General features: G+C 47.2%; 1 protein-coding gene across 1 annotated transcript; it reads right to left on the bottom strand.

The window, feature by feature from the left end:
- Window positions 1-8: 8 nt before the first annotated feature.
- On the bottom strand, window positions 9-5,437 carry LOC135389408 (zinc finger BED domain-containing protein 4-like). Its single transcript, XM_064619459.1, has 4 exons — window positions 4,879-5,437; window positions 3,672-4,768; window positions 185-396; window positions 9-132 (listed from the first exon to the last, which is right to left on the bottom strand). Exons 1-4 carry the CDS (start codon window positions 5,435-5,437, stop codon window positions 9-11), a joined length of 1,992 nt encoding a protein of 663 aa, XP_064475529.1.
- Window positions 5,438-14,008: the final 8,571 nt, after the last annotated feature.

Here is a 14,008-nt window from a genome sequence, read left to right on the forward strand (position 1 = left end):
TCAATCAATCAATCAATGAGCTTTCTAGACATTGCAAGCATGGTTGCCTTTAGAGAGGAGAAGGACACTTTGCGGAGGGGAGCCTTGAAATTTTGGGCTCGTGGACTATGTGAGTTGAGGAGGTCAAAGGCTCTGCAAAAGTTTTCGTAAGTTACAGTTTCTGATATTATAGTGAACTCTATACCTGTCCACATCGGCAATGAACTTGGCAGTTCCATCGCAGTCTTGGAAATCTTTTAAGCCGAGCTGTTGGGCGAACTTCAATGCTTTGCTGACTGCTGAACTGAAAGTCTGTGTCGCTAACCTCACTTTCATTATCTGTCGCTGATAGTCAATGTGAGCTTTCTTCAGCTTGTTAGCAGCACGCAGACCTTCAGCATCTTGCAGCTCATGAAGCTTTTCAATGTGGGCTCACTTGATTTCCTGTTTTGATACAACAACAAAATATATAAAAAACATCCCCAAAAATTGCATCTTTTAAATTGCATGCTCGCACTCATTGAAGAATTTCAATCGTCAATGAGTACGAGCACGCAATTGCATGTGAGAGCACAAGAATAAGACTTCTGCTTCATTGTTGTCATGCTATGAATTCTTTATGTGCTGAAAGTAACGAGAGGCTCTGTAGCCATATAAGGGTTAGGAAGAGAAAGTTTGTTACATTTAATTGGCAGGATAAATTACTGGGACTAAGAAAAGTTAACATAAATTGACATTTAAAATTGGGGAGTCAACGATTTAGCGACGGCATCATCTTCAACTGGACGAAACTGGAACAATAGGTGACTAGGGCGTACATACAGGGACTTGTACAGGTTGGGAGAAAAGTTTACGGAACACGCGAGCGGCATACTTTTTCTTCAGTGGGACACCCTAGTAGATGGCCGAAGCGGATGAGTTTACTATTTCGGAGGAGTGGAAGGGTGCGCTGTAGCTGTCGTCCCTGTGTCGCTTGGGTGTGCCTGGAAAGTAGAAGCCACCGCTGTGTGTCGCTAATGGCACCCCCTTCCTACTATCCGAAACAGTGAACTCAGCTGCTTCCGCCATCCACTAGGGTGTCGCACCGACGAAAAAGTACGCTGCTCGCGTGTTCCGCGTCTTTTGTCCCAACTTGTGTGGGAAGGAGTGCAGATAGCTGTGATCAGTCTCGCGTTGTCCTGGCGTAGATGGCAGCGTAGGGCTGTCATATGATGACACTTCCTTTGAGGATTCCTGTACAATAAGAATAAGGTCCACATTAAAAAGAAGCACACAAATGACGAGGGATAAACATACAAAAGCATGAGCTTGTGCATGTCTGTCCATCACCCTTTGCATGCTCATTTTTTAACGTCGGCTCACTTCGTATTTCATCCCTCCATGATCACCCAAGTTCAGGTTTCATCTTCAGTGGATTTTGTCCAGAACATTGCCTGCCTCTGTGCTATCTTATTAACATACAATGCATTTTATTAGTTAACAGTACCTCTGTCTTCGCTCGTTTTGGCACTGAGGGTTTCGGTCCCGTGAAGTCTAGCCGCCTCTTCATCTTTTGTGGTGTGTGCTGTGAGGTTTTTGGGATCTGAATTGAATTCCTCGATTTGGATGTGTTTTTTCAAGAAAGCTCAGCTGGGTGATTCCATTTCAACTCAGGCAAGGCGGTGACCACCGCCGGCGACCACCGTCGATTTTTCTGAAAAAAAATATATGTTGTAGCCCAGCCCCCGGCAGGAATGAAATGACAAATATTTTGGCTCTAAGTGTTTGCACTCGCGAGTAAAAAATTCGGAAAGAAAATGACCCGGGAAAAGAGTTTTCAGATGAAGCATTTTTGGGATTTTATAACTCGCCAAAGGAAGCGTACAAAGCATTGAAATTTTTTGTGGATTACGACAGGTGTGCGACCTCTCGGAAGGCGTAAACAAAACATGAAAACATTTTTTTGATTTTTAGTCAAAAATGGCCAAACTTGCTCTTTAAGGCAGAATTTATTCACATTCCTCGCTGCGCTGCGCCCATCGTATACAAGTTAGAGAGATATGCCGCATACCACTGCGTAGAGCAAAGCTTGGGCTACAATTTGGTAGCAAATTTGCAGCTCTGAACAAAGTTGCTCTTCCGTACGGGGACGTCAAATAGGGGTCACTCTCGAAAAAAAGCGATATTTGGACGCTTGTATCTCAAAAATCCCAGTCTCGGTTTTCTTCAAACTTGGCACATGTCTAGAAGGATATATATTCTCCCCGTAAACGAGAAATGGAGAGTTTTTTCGTGGCACAACGAAAACTACAACGCGTCAAAGTTGGAGACCCGGGCAGATAACGCCAATATCAGTTTACCATGGAATCATGTACTTCTCGGTATGCCGCAAGCAGACTTTATGCCTGTTTGCGGTGTACGGATGCTGTGAAGGGTGAACGTGTGCTCTGTACGTTAGCGTACCCCTCATTTGTACAATGTTTTCTAACACTGAGGCACAACGTATGAAAAAGACGAAAAAAGTTTGCCTATTTTCTGCCCTCTTCTGCCAGTAATGTAACGGTGAGCAGTATATAAACCGTAGAAGGACACGAAAACGGTTGCTGCACTACCTCTCAGCACTTCTCAACAAGTATATGTCGTAAAATGTGATGAAAGCGAGGATGCTATATGGTCGTGAGCCTTACGTGCGTGCCAGAGAAAACAGTCGCCAAGTGGTGTTTATTGGAGTGGTGTTTATTTATTTAGTGGAGTTAATTCAAGCAATTTACGTGAATCATTTACTGTATTTATTTACACTGACTGTGGCTTTACTGATAAGGGCACCGTTGATTCTCCATGGCGCCGAAGGCGAAAAACAATAAAGCAGGCGATGGGAATTTCCCTTGTAGCTCGAACAGCACACAGTAGAGCCTCGTAATGCTTACAGTCAGGGTGTCGAACCGCAAAAAATATGGGTACGGTTCGGGTTCGGGTTCGCGTTGCTCGGATTTCGTTCCGGTTCAGTTCCGGTTCGGCCGCGCCAAAAATCGAACCGGTTTGTGAACCGGTTCGTAGCCCTGAACCGGTTCGCGAACCGGTTCAACGCTTCAGTTTCGCATGTCCGATAAAACTGCGTTTATCAGGAAATGCGTGACTAATAGATTACTGCTGTTGTCTGCATTAACGTTTTTAGTGGCCATGTACTCCCTTTATTGAGAGAAAGAAGAAATGAACGCTTGCAAATAGCGTCCACGCTGATGAAGCGGTGTAATCCTGCTACTGTCTGTTCCCAAAATCGCTGTTTTCACACGCACAGTGGTAGCAGCATACCCAGAGGAAGCTAAATAAGATTGACAGCATTTTACATCGACGACGGTACTGAGCCGGCGTGGGTGCGTTTGAAAAGGCTGAAATTGTCAAATCAGAAGATACTTTATTATTTTACTTCCAATGTCAATTTATTTCCAATTTATGTCCAGTAACTAACTTGGATCCAATTGCTACAACGTAACTGCTCCTGGAATGGTCTACAGGTATAGAATAGATTGAACCGGCAAAGCAAAGCGCTATCGCGCATGCAGGAAAACTTTTGCACCGTACATTTGTGCTCATCATTTTCGGTCATGGTTTGCACGAAGGAGAATGACGTTGTCAACTGTGGCTTCTGACATGTTGGCTCTCTGTGGTGAAAGAATGAATTTTAGTCCGGAGAAAGTCCTCTCTACGCTCACTTGTGTTGCCGGACACGCCAAAACAACTTTTGCAAGTTGGTAAAGTTCGTGGTGTTGGATTCGTTGTTCTTCCCAGTAGTTGAGGATATCTGCGTCTTTCTTTAGTCTTTTCTGTTTTTCGAACTCGTCCAACATTGCTGATATTGATTTTGTCGCTCTCTTTTTGTTTGACTCTTCGAAAACTCTTGTTTTTTCGCGTTCTTTCAGTAGAACGTCGAGATCATCGTCGCTGTCTCGAGAGGATTCGGCACTTTCCTGGTACTCCAAACTGTCCATCCTCCGACTGAGAAGGCTGATGCTTGCCCACGTGCTGCTCAAATGCGCACGAGCTTTTCGTTTGTCATCATCGGAAAGCAGTACGTTGTATCTCGGGTCAAGAAAAATGCCGGCTCTGAAAGCATCATTCTCGAGTAATAGGACTTCTCGTGCTTTGAATGCCTCTGAGAGGCAACGGGAAAATGGAGAGTTCAATTTGCTTGTTTCTATGATGCACCTCATCCACGCACCGTAGAAGTCCCCAAACGTTAGCTGTTCCGACTGTAGTGTGAGTGTCGTTTTCTTAGCTGGATGAAGACCCTTGATAATTCCGTCTATTCTTCCCCACTCATCTGTGGTCAGAAAGACCTCGCGGTTCGTGGAAGCCATGTCCACACAAAAGCTGCGAAGATCCATCAGTCTTTGTAGCATGTCATATGTAGAAAGCCAGCGTGTTGGGCAGTCCAGTATGGGTTTTCTTAGACGTAGCTTTTTAATCATCATCATGACTGTAGGACATCGCAGCTTCTTGCAGACTTCACGGGCCCTCGCAATAGTTCCCTTAACCGATGCTTTTTTCATGGCGTCGTCTACTGCGAGCTGCAGGGTGTGCGCAGCACACCGCACTCCTTTGAGGACCACAGGCCAGGATTCAGTGGAATCAATGTTAAATGAACTATCGTTGACGTCTTCATGTTCCGGTTGGGTATTACTTTCATCGTCGCTATCAGATTGCGCCTCTGTCTCTTCTGTCAACATCTTCACAGACTTCACCAGGTTCGCACCGTTGTCAGTCGTGATGCTGTATAGCTGCGCCAGCTCGATGTCATACGTGGCCAAGACTTCAAGCAACACAGAACGCAGATATACGCTGTATGCTTCTCCTTCAGTTCTCTCATGGCAAGAGTCCGGAGAATGATTTTTCCATCTGATACGTACTGGATGTTTATACCTAGTATAGATCTGTCCATACGAGTAACGCAATCTGCTTTTAGCGGCACCATCATGCCCTTAACCTCCCGCCTGATTTCTTCACGCATGTCATCTGCACGCTTAGCGACTTCCGTCCGGATGTTTTCGGCGTTTATGGTCATTTTTGAGCGAGTGCCGTGCAGCAGAGGATCGAGGAGTCTGCGGAATCCTGAATCTTCCATTAAGGCAAATGGTCTTCCGTTAACTGTACAAAGCTCCACACAAGCTCTCAAGATCTCCTCTTGAGTTATGTCAACTTCGGCTACGCTAGAAGGTACCATAGATGTAAGCTTTTGCTGCATGGATACTCGGGGGCGCTTCAGTTCCTGTGACCCTCCTGCTCCGGCGTCCAGTGCTGCTGACTGTGTACAGATCTCTTTATAGATCTCATGATGGTGTCGCTCTAAGTGGCGTTGAAGATTGGCAGCGTGTTGACCTTTCATGTCTACATTGCATGTTGCAACGTTGCATCGTGACACGTCGGCAGCGGCGTTGTAGGTAAAGTATCTCCGTACTGGATTCTTTCTCTTGCGGCCCATATCCAAGCCTATGACGGAAAGACGCGTATTAAACACACGTTATCTCGCCATAATTGCTTTAAGTTCGCAGACTGAATCGACCTGAAACGGAACTGAAGCATGTCGAAAATAAGTCTGCCAGCAGTGCTCTGTCCGGGTTCACAGAAGTGTAGCAGTTAATGCACAACACAATTGCACTGCCAGTATGTATGAACAATCATACAGGCACCGTTCCGCGTATGCTTCTTCTCCATTTCTTACATTTCTGACTTTTTTTAATTTTTACTGCTCACATGTGAAGCGAAATGTTGGCCGCTCGCTTGATCACGTATTAGTCCTATATAGAGCTACGCAACTGGTCTGATCATTTCCTGCTTCACTCGTTGGCAGATGTAGTTAATGCGCCATTAAAACTCCAATCATCATCATCATCATCACTCGTTGGCAGGCTACTCACCTTTCAAAACATACAGAGCAGAGGACGGCCGCGTCGTTTGCTTGAAGACCCAGCGTTTGACAAACGTCTGCTTGGCGCCTCCTCTTTAGGAGCAGACGCCGCAGCGCGTGCATGGGGCGCCAGCCGCGGTGCTCCAAGAGCAATTGCGCTTCAAAGTGTTGAACAAGACGCTGAAAGCATACTTACTATCTACGAATTCGGGTGGTCATTCCGGGGCAACCTGTTCTGCCATATCCCAAGCAGTCATGTTCGTTTGGTTTAAAGCGAAGCAATCTCGCATGTTCGCGTAGCGCTTTCTGAGCGCTCGGAATTTGCCAGCTAGCACTTTTTTCGCCTGTCTCGGAACGACTGAGGGTTGCCAAAATATATCCGGTGTCGTGACATCCGCAATGCAACGGTGGCGAGTGCCCTAATCGGCCCGCACGTCGAAGTTCACGAGGTTTAGCAGACGACGCAACCCAAACACGGGCGACCGTGATGACTCTAGCGTGATTCAATGGACTAAAACCGCTAGATTCCTGGCACTCATGTTCTGGTGCCAACGATCACGTGATCCAGCTCGGGCGGCAACCTAGCAATTTCCGAGTGCTAGACCGTGCTGCCATGAAATGATCAGCCGAATTCGCCATATGCATCCTCGTTTGATTACTAGATGAAATCAGTGTCATGGAGTACACTGTGTCCTCGTTCGGGGATTGAGAGGCACTTGCACTTTTATACTGACTTCTTTTCCGTCCGAACCGTTACGTTGCGAACCGGTTACCGCTATTATTTTTTCCGGTTCTGCTCCGGTTCGGGTTCAACAGTGTCATGATGATTTCGGTTCCGGTTCGGGTTCGGTTCCGGCAAAAATAACGGTTCGGGTTCGGGTTCGGTTCGACACCCTGCTTACAGTACAGTACAGGCTTAGTACAGTCTATACTATGAAGCAGTTCTTGACATCTTCGAAACGGCTTGACCACTCGCGTTCACCTCCTTTGACCACAGGTGGGAAGATTGGATTCCAGGTACTGGTCGCAGTGTGGCCCACTCCTCCTTCTTCGCGGCGTGGAACACCTCTAGCTTCGAGCTGTCCGAGTGAAGAAACTTCGTCTTTTCAATTCTAGTACTCAGTTTAGAGACCATTGTGGTCGCGGAATTTATGATGTCCGTTGAAGGCGATCGCAAGTTGTACACAGAGGCGAGGTGTTTCACGAGGCCGCCAATGCCATCGGCAGCGCCCTTGCCGTGGCCAGTCCCAGAGAACATCCACTTCGTAACGTGGGTTTTCTGTGCAAAAAACTGGTATCGATTTTTGGAATGGCTGGCCGCTCCATCTGAGATAAATATTGCTTCCGTGAGGAGAGGCACATTGTCATCAAGCCAGTCCTCGACCAAACCTAGCGCCGCAAGAGCGTGGGAGGAGTCGTGGCTCGTATCATCGCTGATTACAGCAAAGCTGTAGGTGTGCTTGAATGTAGTCACCACGCACGTGAAGACTGAAACTTGCTCATTGCGCCAGTGGTATCCCTGAACAGCACGTGGGATTACAACACTCCCGTTCTCGGCAAAGTCAAAAAGGAACACTGCCGATCGTCTCGCGAGGGACGACTTTGCTGCAAATATCGCACTTCTTTGTGTTGCACGTATATACTCGTGGGGGATGTATCTCAGAATGACGTCTGTGACTTCCCTTAGGAATGCAGGAGCAGGAAGGTCCCTCTTGACAAGATCCCCCTTTTCCCAGGTTGTAAATGTGACATCGTCGTCCTCATCTATTTGCAGATCGCACAGCGTCAACCCGCGCTTGTCACAACATTTTTTGCACTGGCGGAGGACGCATCTTTCTGATGGTACTTTGCACAGAAAGAACGCTTTCGCGGTATCTGCAGTGAAGGAAACGCCGGAAGCGTTGGTGATTGCGGTCAGGCACAGTGTAAAGTTGGCACAATGAACGCAGAGGCAGTCTTCTCTGTAAGGGGTGCACTTCACCCATTTCGGTCGCAGGGAGTAGAACTTGGAGGGCCCCACAGTTGCCTCCGGGTGAGTCTCCCGGAAAATGTTGTACGTCTCTCTTATAGTTCTTGTCATGTATCGTTTCGCACGATGCGCCTTTTTTCCTTCGACGTATGCCGCCACTACATCTCGTTTGTCAGGGCTCTGCATGGAGAAGTCAAGATCATCGTCTGTGTAGTACCGTAGAGTCAAGGGAAACATCCTCTTCTTTCCAACCGTGTCCTGCACATGGGTCAGGCTTCGCGTACACACCTACTTCTGCACAAAGTTTTCTTGACCTGTCGATCAGATGTTTCGTCGCCTCTGGTATGAGAGCAATAATTTCCTCCTTTGTTAGGCTCGCTGGCACAAGTGTAAGCAGACGGCATCTCTCTTAGTAGGAGGACGTAGATCGGAAAGCAAGCCGAAAATGTTCTATCCATTGGGGACAAAGATCGCATGGAGCATCATGCTCCGTCGAGGGTCCACCATATATCGCTGACATTTTCTTTTGAAGGCTGCCAGTGAAAGCTTCTACAATTTCACTGTGCTTACGTTTCGCCTAAAACTGTCGGGATTTCTCCTTCACTAGTGATGTTGGTTTCAGTGGAGAAATGTCTCCAAATGAAGAGCTGAGAGTTGCATTCAAGCGTTCTACAATCTCACCTTTGTCAGTGAAGGTTGTGTCCAGTGAGGAGCATGGAATATCCACGGCGGTGTCTGATGCCTTCTTGATGTGCAGGCAGCAGTTGTGACACAGGCAGTCCGTTCCGTGCACTTCACTAAATTATTCCGCACTCAGAGCATTTTTGAGCAGCCCGTCATCCAGCGACGACACAAGTTCTTACGAAAGAGTACCCTCCGCTGGTGTCTTTTCATGTAGTCCGCACAATAAATGTGGTGGCTCACACACACAGCATGAAGCAAAAACAACGCTGGGGATACGAAATTTGTAAACTCAGTGAATAATGATTGCAGAACCACTGTGACGTGTGTGTAGAGTGGGCAAGCGTGAAAGCAGACGAGTGTGAAACAGCGAAGGTAAAGTAAACGAGAGCCTCTGACGCCCGCGCCCAGGAACAACACCTCGGGGGCATCCTACACCTAGCCTTATTAGCAATCAGATGTACCAAGAAACAGCACAAACTCACTTTTTCGTCTCAGCCTTTAGTTTGAACGTCCACAGCCTGAAATGATGACAACGATAATCTTGTTAGTGGCAGGCAATGTTCGTCGGCTCCGACCATGGGTGGTCGGTTCGCTGGGACGACAAAGTAGTTGCCGACCCATATTAACTTTCGTGTGAGAAAGTTGGACGAAAGTTGTCAAAATAAGCTGCGCGGAACCAAGAGAATGTTGCAAAAAAATGAAGAGGAAGGAGAATAAAAGGAAAAGGGTTTGCTGGGCAACGAAGGTCAGCAGCGCTGCGATAGTCTGCAAGGAAACTAGCTGTCCGGGTCTCCAACTTTGACGCGTTGTAGTTTTCGTTGTGCTAGGAAAAAACCCTCCATTTCTCGTTTACGAGGAGAATATATATCCTTCTAGACAGGTGTTAAGTTTGAAGAAAATCGAGACTGGGGTTTCTGAGATACAAGCGCCCAAATATCGCTTTTTTTCGAGAGTGACCCGTATTTGACGGCCCCGTACGGAAGAGCAACTTTGTTCAGAGCTTTGTTCAGAGCTTCAACTTTGCTACCAACTTGTAGCCCAAGCTTTGCTCTACGCAGTGATATGCGGCATATATATCTAACTTGTATAGGATGGGCGCAGCGCAGCGAGGAATGTGAATAAATTGGCAAGTTTGGCCATTTTAAAGCCGAAGTTAAAGTGGTACCAGCAAAACGGGCTGTCCTCCGAATGTACGGGTGAGGGAAAACGGCGACGGCTGGAGTAACGGCGCCGTCGGGTATCATGGCGACCGACGGGAGAGGGGGACCTGCTGCGGGTGGAAATGCCAGCCACCAGTGCCGTGAGATTCGCCATGGCGGCGTTCATGTTCTGTAACGTTGCAGTCATGGCTGCCAATGCAGCAGGTATGCCAGAGAGGTCGATGTCAAGACGCGCAGGAGGGGGCGTGTGCCCAAGGGAGGCGATGGTAGCCGATGCCGCCGGCGAGTGGTCAAGTATACGGTCAGCAAGCTTGGCAAGGTCGTCTAAGGAAGTGCTGCCTGCCGCAGCAAGGATGCGGCGTGCTTCCGGGGGCAGACGTTGCAGAAACAGTTATTGGAGATGCGATGAATTTAGAGTGGCGTCGCCAACTAGAGCTCGCATCCGTCGAAGAAGCTGGGTTGGCTTCTGGTCGCCGAGCTCTTCGTTGGTGAGAAGCTGCTGCAGGCGAGGTTGGGAAGACATTGTTGTTCGGGCGATTAATTCTGTCTTGAGGGTGTCGTAGGGCTTGTCGAGTCGAGCTGTTCGGGTCACCAGAGATGTGGAAGCCTGAGTAAACGAGTCCACACTAGACTCCGACAGAAGGGGAAAACAGTGTTTAGTGCGCGGTGCCACCTCGGCACTGCCCGACAGGAACAGAGAGCTCGAGAGAGAAAAATCATTCCTCGAGGACCGTGACCATCGTTAGATGGCGGTGGCGCTACATGCCCATTATACGCAGTCTCCCATCTAAGGTCTTTGTATAACCATTGCCCACTTTCTCCCTCTCTCTTCTTTCATGAGTTGAACATGTACAAAGTCTCACTGTATTGTATTTTGTTACCTGAAGAAGTGCAGATTACTGCACGAAAGACTCGTAGTTAAATTATTCATGCTTCTAATCGGTTAATCGTCATTCTTTGTACCTTACCTCGCGGGCTTATTTACGCGTATCATTGTAAGGTTAAACTATAATGGTATCACAGAAGAGTTTATATAAATGCTGGGTTTATAAACGTTCTGACCAGAACGGACACAAAAACATACAGGATGTTCAGGGAAAACGTAAGTCTCATTTCGATACGCAGCATGTAACGAGAGCAGCAGAACCGTCACAGTAATGCATTTACATGCCCCCATAAAAAAAGAAGCTTTCAAGCACTCCATATCAGAGTACGCATTTTTCTTTGTATTTGCTGTTGGCTATGAAATTTAAACACATGCAGCTGCTTGCAAAGACTTGCATGACAGAATCCCTGTGACAAAACTCATTGGACGAGCCGTATCTACAGGGTGGATTTATCAAAGGTTACACATTTTGCCTGAGTTGTAAAAATATAAGATAACGTCTCTTGCGCATCAAACTTTGCAGACTGGTAGTCCTTGCAGTCTGTGCAGTCTGTGAAGTTGAAGAGCCAGAACAAGGGAAGGATAACGGACGTATTATGGTTACCGTTTCCATTTTCGTTTCTGCTATATTTTCGTTTACGTTATCCGTTTCTGATACCGGCCTCTCAATTTCGTTTCCGTTACGTTTCCGTTTCTGTTTCCGGTAATGGAACGGTTACAGAGCTGCGGGAGGACGGCACTTCAGGCTCTCTCAGCACCCTGTTTTATGCACAAATGCTGCTTCGGTGTCACGCGTACACACTACACAAGTAATTTTACGTCGTTAGGATGCGCACATCTTGCAAGATGAAAAAATATAAAAAATGTAGGAACATGTCTTCAGCCATCAGTCGCTCGGAGTCCAGCAACACCAGATGGGCGTAACCTTCATCCAATGTCGCATTTATAAGCGGACGCTCTCAGTAGTAAGTGGTACTGCCATGGCCACGGTGAAACGAAAAAAAGTACAAAAGAAGTAACTAAAAATCGTAGGCTGTCACCTTCGTGTTATGGTGGAGTATGATCATGTGTTGATGTCATGAAGTTGTGACGAGTGGGACGAGGTAAGCAACGGATGCACCCTCTAAGTCCAATATCGCGCTTTCTGTCCATGCTCTCGGGTAGTATTTAGAGCATTACACGGAATGGAGTCATCAAAATTCAAAAACAAAATATGAAAAGTCACTCAAATGTCATCGCACAACAGAATTAGCCATTACCCGAATTCAATACCGGACGATAAATTCGTTTCCGTTTCTGTTTCCGGTAATGAAGGACCGTGGTATGCGTTTCCGTTATCGTTACCATCTCCACTTTCGGTAACATACCGTTTCTGCTTCCGTTACCATTATCGTTACCCTTCCCTGGCCAGAAATGTCATCGTACATTTGTACGACACAATTAAAATGTGCAGCCTTTTCTAAATTCGCCCTGTACATTTGCATCAGAGTGTCTGCAACATTCACTGGACACAACTCTTCTCAGAAAACAATGTTTGCTTTGATGTAGGCCTTAGGAGTGCACATGAAGTAATGCCTACATCTGGTGTTGCTGTGAACAAATGATATTTTCCACAGGTTGCTGTGGTTCAAATGCAGTGAATGCCGAATCAAGGCTAGCAGGCGCCACCCTGAGATGATGTGCCATCTTGGGACCTGGATTTCTTTTCGCGATCCTTTGCATGACGTAGCCATGATTTTATCGATGCATCTACTTCAACCCTGCTGGCTGCAGATGTCTTGCGATTCGCTCTCACTGCTCCTGTAAAAAGCAGAGACCGATTATCGAATATCGACAAAAGGGATGAACTAGAAGGGTTTCACTACGGCCATGCTTACGCGGGACAGCAGTGCCTGCACAACTTACATTGTTGCTTGAATTTCATACAAGGATGTAACTGTACTACACTAAAGGGTTCATACAGAAGCATGTTTCATGCATTACATAATGTAGGAAGTGTTCCGCCCCTGTGTAATTATCAGGTGGTTAGTTTCAAAATTCACCAACTTGCACCCAATGTGTCTGTCAATCCCTCGGTGCATATAATATTGCCTACTTCCACTAACCTATTTGCTAAGAAAGGTGAGAGAGATATATATATTATGGGTTTAATGGCACAAAGGCCATAGAGCGCCAAAACTATGGTGAGTGTGTGGTGGTGTGGTGAGAGACAGAGATTATGGGACAGATGATGTGATAGAGAGTGTGTGTGGTACTTAAAAGCTATCTACAGGTATGAGCGATGAGATGGTCCAGGATAAGAGAGAGAGAGAGGAGGATGACGATAACAAGTGAGTATGGCAGTTAAAAGCTATCTACAAGTGTGAGCGATGAGGTGATCCAGGATGAGATATTTACACGAGGAGTTCGGTGATATTGGATAAAAGCGGAGCAATGCTTAACATCTACATCTGACTTAGTAGTCCACGCATGGTCAAAAATTGGATGACATTATGAAACGGCACAAGAGGAGGGTCACCCAGTAGAAGGGCTGGGTGGAGTGGGACATGGTATCTGTAGAATGCGGTGAAATACTGTTGGCGTTGGTGTTCGAAGTGAGGGCAGGATGCCAGTACGTGCAAGACAGTCAAGCTGTCACCGCAGTGCGCGCAAGCTGGCGGATCCTGACCTCTGAGTAGGTGGTGATGCGTGAGCCATGTGTACCCAATCCTGAATCTCGCGTAAAGAACTTCGGAGGATCTGTTGATGTGTTCAGTCCGATACGGGGGGAAAACGTGTGGCTGTGTGACGTGTAGATTGTTATTTTCTTCCATGTCCCACTCCTGCTGCCATTGTGTGTACACAGCTCTCTTTAACACTGGCAGGATGTCTTGGTAGGGTAGTCCTAGATCTAACTCCTCTTGTGCCAACGCTCGCCGAGCCTCACGGTCGCCTCGTTCATTCCCCGGGATCCCAGTGTGGCTGGGGACCCAGCAGAGACATATTGAAAAGCCTCGGGAACAAAGTTGAGTCGCAAGCGCTCGTACTGGCTTGACGAGGTGATTCTTGCTGTCATAGTATGAAAGCAGCGCACGCACAGAGCTTAGCGAATCGGAGTAAATAACTGAATCTTGAAAGTCGTTTTGTTGAATGTGCCGCAGAGCCAGGAGAATCGCGTAAAGCTCTGCGGTGAAAACTGTGGCGTTCGTGGTCAGGCGTGCCGTCATAGTAGAATCACCTTCCAAGGGCAACGGCCGCCACACCATTGCTTACTTAGGTCCCATCAGTGTAGGCTGCATGGTGGTTCCCGAAGTTATGGTGAACCTCCAGGAATTCCTGGAGAATGACATTGTGTGCAGTGGATTGTTTGTCAAACTGTGTCATTTTTAAATTGGATTGTATTAGGTGTCTCTGCCAAGGGGCAGCATCAAGGACTGCCTGCTGCAGGGGAACGCCAAAGGGACTGA

This window comes from Ornithodoros turicata, chromosome 3, assembly GCF_037126465.1.
Source record: "Ornithodoros turicata isolate Travis chromosome 3, ASM3712646v1, whole genome shotgun sequence".
Taxonomy (NCBI): Eukaryota; Metazoa; Arthropoda; class Arachnida; order Ixodida; family Argasidae; genus Ornithodoros; species Ornithodoros turicata.

What these genes read in the sequence shown, in the direction of transcription:
- LOC135389408 (XM_064619459.1), bottom strand. Translation starts at nt 5,437, where the DNA reads ATGGGCCGCAAGAGAAAGAATCCAGTACGGAGATACTTTACCTACAAC. An exon ending in TGGCGTGTCCGGCAACACAA is followed by an intron (nt 397 to 3,671) that starts GTGAGCGTAGAG and finishes CACATTGAAAAG; the next exon opens with CTTCATGAGCTGCAAGATGC. An exon ending in TTCATTGCCGATGTGGACAG is followed by an intron (nt 133 to 184) that starts GTATAGAGTTCA and finishes AAACTTTTGCAG; the next exon opens with AGCCTTTGACCTCCTCAACT.